Source organism: Solanum pennellii, chromosome 9, assembly GCF_001406875.1.
Source record: "Solanum pennellii chromosome 9, SPENNV200".
Taxonomy (NCBI): Eukaryota; Viridiplantae; Streptophyta; class Magnoliopsida; order Solanales; family Solanaceae; genus Solanum; species Solanum pennellii.
In genome coordinates this window covers 80867661-80875637 of record NC_028645.1, presented here as the reverse complement: position 1 = coordinate 80875637, position 7977 = coordinate 80867661, and the positions used below count along the sequence as shown (strand labels likewise).

Genomic DNA, 7977 nt, shown 5'->3' with positions numbered 1-7977 from the left:
AATTTTTAAAAAAATTTCTCTCTATATATTTGATACGATGAAAAGTATATAATATTTTTTTTGGGTTTCCCACCTAGTGTCTTATATCTATATGGAAGCTCGATTAAATTTAAATTCGTGTCTGGAGTCCCACATTGGGGCGGAGATAAAGTATTCTCTAACAAAGACGACTCCATACCTAGAGAGAATCAAACTCAAAACCTCTTAGTAAGAATGAAGGAGTACTTACGACTTAACCACAATCCTTTTTGGTGAAAAGTATTTAATATCAAATAGGAAAAAATGAGTTCTCTTCGCTTTTTGGGCAGAGCTTTTTGCTCTTTTTATCACACCAACCATTTATTATGATCAATATTTAACAATCAAAAATTTCAGTAAAACACTATTTGACTTACCAACATTATCATTAAACTTTAATAAATGATTTGTTTTTTCAAAATTACTTTTCACTCCGACCAAACAATATAAATTATTTTTCCAAAAATTAAATCATTGTTCAAAACATTTTTCCTTTCGTGGCAACACTTTTTTCTATTACCGCAACCAAAAAAACATTTATTTGAAATAGACTTTTTTCGATATAAATATTTATGATCGTAATAATAGTTAACAATAATTGAATTAATATCATTACATTTGGAGTCGTTAAAGCCCTTAACAACATTTACATAAAGTACTAATTATACATATTCATATTTAATGTTATCACTAAACATAATATAACGATAATTATATTATTATTATGGCAAAATTGTTTACTTATCATAGCATGTTGTTTTGTTAGTGAAAGCTATGCTTGTTAGGGTGAATTATTTGGGTGAAGTATATTAAAGAAGATGTTGATGAATTGCTCTACCTTTTCCCATACCTTTTCATTTTCAGAGTGTCACTATAATATATAGTACAAAATTTAGCATCGATTTTCGAGCCTGAATATCCCACCTCGTGATGAAAATGAAAGGGATCGAAAACTACCACATTAAACTACTGGATTAAAAAAAAAAAAACTAAAAGTAAACATTATATAATTGTTCTTTTTGTTGTATAAGAAAATGTTATAGTTTAGTTTCAAAAATAAAAGAATTTTTATTTACCTCATGTATACCAAACTCTTACATTTTAATATAAGTTTTTTAAAAGTAATTTGTTAATCAAGAATAATATCTAAAATATTATTTACATATAATCTACGCAAATGGTTGCGACTCGCAAAGGAGTCGACAACCAGATTATAATGTTCACTTATATATGAAACTTATCTTGTTGGGATCGCTATTTTGGTCTGAGAAAATCATATTCAATTTTCAAGAAACTTGATATCTAAGTCTAGATAAATGATTGGATCGAAACATTTTGATCAACCCTAAATGACCTTTGAGATAAGCGGGCTCGAACCATTAACGTTCGAAATATTTTGACCAACCCTAACCCTAGATGACCTTCATATGAGAATGCTCTTTGTTTCTCTTTCTATTTCTTATATATAAAAATATAAAAATTATTTGAGCTCATAACAATAAAATAAAATAATTCCAAAAGAGAATTTTTAAAGTTTTGTTGTTGGACTTTTTGTTTAGAATAGCAAGACATGGTATGATGAAAGAACACAAGAGACATGACGTTTAAAGGGTCAGAATAATTCAAGTGATGTACTGTCTTCAGAGATCATTGTCAAGGCTATTAACTCACATATTTGAATGTGCCATTTAGCATTCAATTTGTTTTGGACTCATCATTCATCACTTCCATTCAATACCTATACCTAGACTTTTCTTTGACCATCACTTGCTTTTCTTGTCTTGCACCACATCAAAGAATCTCCGGATCATACTTACGGGATTATACTAAATGGTTATTGTTATTATAGTTAGTAAAACATTCTATCGAGAAATTAAGATTGACTGAGTTATAAGAATGTAAAGCCTCCTATTGTTCGACTGAACTCGATACTAACTCTTTATTTGATAAGATTAAGCTAAGTTTTTCACGTTTATTTAAAATCAAATATTTTTAGCCTGACGTAAATAAGTTTGTTGATCTTTAAAGCTTGACCAAAGTTGGACTAGGCCAAGCTAAGCTAGTGAAAAAAAATGTTTAATATTTGAAATATAAAAAATATATTTAAAGTAAATAAGGAACTAAAACTAATATGTATATATATGAAATATTTGAGGGAAAAGAGTCTGATTTTTTTTAAACTTTGACAGAAATTGATGTTACGATATCAAACTTTATGGAGGACCTTTTACCCCTGCACTATTTAATAATGTACTTTAAATGTATATAAGTGTCCATGTGCACACATTATTATATAAAATGATGCAATATTTATGATGTCCACGTAGGCACATATATACCTTTAAAATACACTATTAAATAGTAAGGGGTAGAAGATTTTTTTCAAAGTTTGATATCGTAACAACAATTTCGACCAAAGTTGAAATATTTTTCAGACTTTTTTCTCAATATTTGATATAAAATATATATTACTATACACTTCACACACACACACACATATACACAGTAGCAGAGCCAGAATTTTTAATAAGGCGGTTCAAAATTCGTAGAAATAGACACATGAAATAGTCGAAGAGGACTCGACATCTACTATATATACATAAATATTATTTTAATCATGTATAAATAATATAATTTTCCATCGAAGGGGTTCAGATGAACCCCTTATACCAAGGTGGCTCCGCCCCTCTCTCTCTCTATATATATTTTATAATCTAGATGGTTGAATATTGCATACACATAATTATAACTTAATTTATTTGAATTAACTTGAGCATCATGCTAATTACTAACCGCCCATATTTAATGAACCAACTTTCGATCCATAATTTTTAATTTTGTCCATTGCTTGGCCTACATATAGTAGCATCTTTTTCTATTTTGGTTGAAATTAGATTTTTGTATTACTGTCCTTAGCAACTTCATATTATAGTAAATTTTCTTAGTCAATTGATACTCTTTTAGATCTAGCATAGACACATAATTAGTTTTTATCAACACTTATAATAACTTGTTATTGAATATCATCTCTATTTTACACATTTTTATTTTGATAAACAAGGTTATAATAATTAATATGCGTCATTACAAGATAATGATGGATCACTCTGATCAACTATTAGACATAATATTCACAGATGTTCCCTTTATCTTTCTTTTTTTGCTTAAAAGAAAATATTAACAACTTAGTTAATAGAAAGAATACATGCATCTTCGTTAACATCCTTAACCAAGACGACTCTCATCGATCGATCGATCACATCAATAAATCATTACAACAAAAATAACTTTTGCAGCAATAAATATGCATATTATTCCCTTCGTTTCAAAAAGAATGTCCCTATTTCCTTTTTAGTTTGTTTTAAAAAGAATGAGCTCTTTCCTTTTTTGACAACACTTTAACTTTAACTTTCCAAGTGATATGTTTAAGACCACAAGATTGAAGGACATTTTGGTATATTGGACTTAACTTTAATTTAGAGCCACAAGATTAAAAAGTCATCTTTCTTTTCTTAAACTCCGTTCCAAGTCAAACTAGGTCATCATTTTTTAAACGGAGGGAGTAAAAAGAGTCCTAATAAAGTTTGTACTGAAACTAGTTAATGGTCATTAGATCTAATATCGCTACAGGCTTCAAAGACTTATACAAAGAGTACTAAGCTAATTATCGCTAAAAACATATATTTAGCGACAAATAAACTATTAATGTAATTAATTGCCGCTAGAGATCATTTTGATATAGTAAATGACGTAGCAAAATATGATATTTAGTATAAGTTATAGAATTTCAAAATAAGTGAATCATCGAGTCTTTGAATGCGAGTCATATCTGAATAATTATTAAGCCGAGGGTATGCCACCAAAAAAGTCCTCTAGTGGTATATTATGAAGCCAAGAAAAAAAGTTACAGGTTAAGAAATTCAAACAACATATCCGAACAAAATCCTAACACCATATCAAATTAATTTCATATCGCATATCTAAACGACGTAAACCACACCTACTAGGGTGTGGTATTGTCAATGATTTATAGTTTTGTCATTAGACACTTTTTCCCAAAATCTGATAGTTTGCATGTTCCCGACAACCTCTGGGTGTCAAAGGGCATCATGACATTACTTAAAATAGAGAATGAGAGCTGTTTTGGTCAGTAACATTATAAACAAGTAAACAACTTTCCTTAATTACTAGTACAAAGAAGCACTTGTATACTTTCCACTATTCTTTATTCTCTTATATACATATACTAATATATATATATGTGTGTGATTTAATATACACTACCTACCAAGTACCACTTCTTATTCAATGGCAACACTAATTAATGACGAAGGTAGAATTTTTATTAAAATTGATCAAAAAAATGTATTTTTTAATAAAATGTATGTATTTGTTTGTTTAACTTTTATATAAATTTAAGTATTTATTTGTATATATTTAAAGTTGGAAGGTATAGATATCTGTCATAATTTATTCAAAAGATATATTAAAGTATTGTATAAAAAATATAGGCCGGATATAAATATAAGCACAAATTATCGATGATGACAAGAATATTTTTAGACCAAAATTAACCTGGGTTATTTTTGTTCTATTTAGTATATTTTTACTTTTTTTTTTGTAATGTTCATCAAGAAATTTATTGAATACTTATTCAAGACCCTTTTATATAGTAAATATCTTTTAGGCATCATGTCATGGAATTTAGCTCATGTTTGACTATAGATATTGAGATTGATGTTTAAAATATGAGATTTTATAATTGTGATTTATGAAATTTAAAGTTTTGTGTATCAAGGTAAAATTCTCTCAAAAATGGGCTCAACTTTTTGAGAAGTTGAGAATTACTTAAAAAAATGTAAAATATATTTGAAGACAAATTTTAATATTTTATTAAAAATTATGATCAAACACTAATTGAAACTCTGTTTTAGAAAATGTAAAAAAAGACATGAGGCAATAATGCATGACACATACTAACTTCTATTCTAGTACTTCATCAGATAGAATTGTCAATTCTTGAAAATTTAAGTTTTCACAATGGTTAAGGAAATATCAAAAGTACAACATATTCATTCAGTTGGTCCTTATATAAGCTACATGATTTTTTGTAAAGCTCAGAGACATTATTTTTTTTGTTTTTCATCCGGGGTCCGGAGTATTTATTGAATTCTCGATTAAATTTGCATCGCACACTGCGGAGCCTATTCAGAGGTGATTTCCCAATATGATTTTCTTCATACCCAGGCTCGTACCAGAAACCTTTTATTAAGAATGAAATAATCACACCACTGCGCCACAACCCATACTGATAATTCGAAGACTTTCATTAAATGTTGGAAGCTATATAGTATATTTATATTTATCTGGCATAAAAACATTTTAGCTTTACAGTCTCTAATATGATAAAAAGGCAATAAGACTTTATATGCAAAAACTTGTTAGTACCTTTTTATGTGTTTATTGTCTTTATTTTTCAGTCAACTATACTCATTGCCTAGAGGAAGTTACTTAGTACAGTAGATATGATATGTACTGTTGGTATATAATGCTAAACACTAAAGTACAATAAAAACTTTTTTAAGTGACATAACAACACCCTTAGTTTAAACTTTTTACAAAATTAAAAAATTACTTGAACTAGTGATCTCGATCGATATATTTCAACGAAATTATGTAATTTTATTGCATATGTATACGTATAACGTGTATTTGTGTATCGAAAAAACTTAGCAATTACTATCGACACATGCAGTTGGTCATACATACATCCAAACTTATACTTTGAAATAACATACATACATATGTATATATTTACACTCATATATTGTATAATGTTTTGGTATTTTCTAATGGCTTCCTTAAGTTTATGAATTATGTTCTATTATTGAAATTATAAACTCTCATATTTTGAAGTGGTTCACCTATAAATATATAATTGAAATTATACACTCATATATTGTATAATGTTTATAATTTTTTTTTTAAACTTTTTCGTGTATTTTCTTTTTATATTTTAAACTTTTTAACAAAATTCTGTATCCACCGCTGATTCACGAAGGCTTTAAAAGTTAGCATGAACTTTTCTTGTAATTTAATGGTACTTCATGTCGATTCACTTTCCTGATAAATGCAACATTTTTCCATGTGCACCAATGCATTTTTACATGCTTGCAAGGCCATAAAAATGAAAATGATTGTCCTTTCTCAAAGTTTGTACTTAGTGTAGATCTAGGAGTTCATTTACTTGCTTTGTCTAATATAAATTTTATTAATTCCAAAAATACTAGAAAGTAAAGCAATGTATCAACCATCTTTGTTAAAAGGTTTGATGAAGATGACATAAATAAGTCATGTCTAAGCATGTTCAATATACAAAGCATCTCGTTCACGTTATAAAGTCCGCACTCCAAGGAGGTCTAGTGTATCCTAATACAAGCAGAAGTAAATGATTCCACGACTTGAACTGATAATAATCTTTAGTCGTCAAATAAGAACAACTTTATTGTTGCTCCAATAAGCTTCCTCTTATGTGTCTAAGTAGACTATGAACACTATATCTTAACTATGTCTTTCTAATACCCTAATTTTTGGTATTAGATCATATATGCATTTCTCAACTCATTAAGGAACACAAAAAATAATATAGCAATAACATACATGGACTAATTATAAACATATTAATCAAACTCACTCAACTTATAATGATTTCAAAACTACAAGAAATAAAAAAAAATAGAGGAGAGAAAAAGAAACGCGACAGAAGAGAAGAACCTATGATTAGCTTTTCGAGAAATTTCAAACTTTAGATTCAAAAGCTTAAATTATACTCAATATTTACATTCTAAAAAGATAAAAGTAAAAGAAACAAACTAAAGAACATCAATAACAATATTGTACTTAGAAGACATGATTAATTTTAGAAGATTTACTAAGAGTTACAATACATACATAACATAGAAATTATATATTGAAGGAGACAATAGTAATAAATAAGAAATTAATCTAAAATAAAACAACAATATTATCTTAGCTGTCTTCATGGCAATCACATCTTATAATTTCCATCTTCAATCTCAACTAAAATAGTGCACTTTTTGTTAGACTTTCTTTTATTTCCTTCTTCTTGAACTAGTAATTAAAAAGGCAACAACTAGTCTAAATGTAACCAAGTCTAAGCTCCAAATCCAAATCATCTTTTGATTCACTAATCAAACCAATTCCCAAATCCAATCTCAAAAATTCACTCCTCTTCACCACTTCACTACATTCTTTTCCATTTTCCTCAAATTTTGCACTTCCCATTTTTGTCAAATCTCCATTTTTCATCTCATGAGAGCCTCCGCCCGCGGCGGTTGAAGAAGAAAATGAATTAGGAGATAATAATGGAGGTAATGTTGAAACAAAAGGAGGGAATAATTTTGTTGAAGGAGAAGATGGTGATGAAACAAAACTAGGGTTAGGGTTAGGGTTAGGGTTTGAAATAGGGTTAGGGTTTGATTCAAGAATTGTTGGTGATTGAAGTCTAAGCCTTGCTCTATCTCTTCTATGAACATTCATATGACCACCAAGAGCTTGAGCTGATTTAAATTCTCTTTTACAAAAGCTACATGTGTAAGATCTTGGTGGCCATAAAAACCCTCCAACTAAATCACCACCTTGATGATCTACATAATTATTATCCCATGAATATTCTTTAACATTCTTCATGGTTTGGTGTTTGTTGAAGTACTTGCTACTATTTTTTTCCATGGCCTATAAAGACAACTAGGAACAAAATTAATTTTACTCTTATATTTTAGTGTTTTTTTTTCTTTGTTTGGAGGGAAGTGATAAGGGAAGATATATAGGGTTAAATGAGAGAGTTACTAGCAGGGCATAGGTGATGATGATATAGAGCTTACATTTGGGATATTGTGCTTGTATTTGTGAGAGACAAAAAGGTAGTGGGGTTGGGTG

At 28.7% G+C, this 7977-nt stretch overlaps 1 protein-coding gene across 1 annotated transcript; it reads right to left on the bottom strand.

Annotated features, from left to right (window-relative positions):
• Positions 1-7176: 7176 nt before the first annotated feature.
• Positions 7177-7770, bottom strand: LOC107030916 (transcriptional regulator SUPERMAN-like). Its single transcript, XM_015232128.1, has one exon. The coding sequence runs from the start codon at positions 7768-7770 to the stop codon at positions 7177-7179; it is 594 nt and encodes a 197-aa protein (XP_015087614.1).
• Positions 7771-7977: the final 207 nt, after the last annotated feature.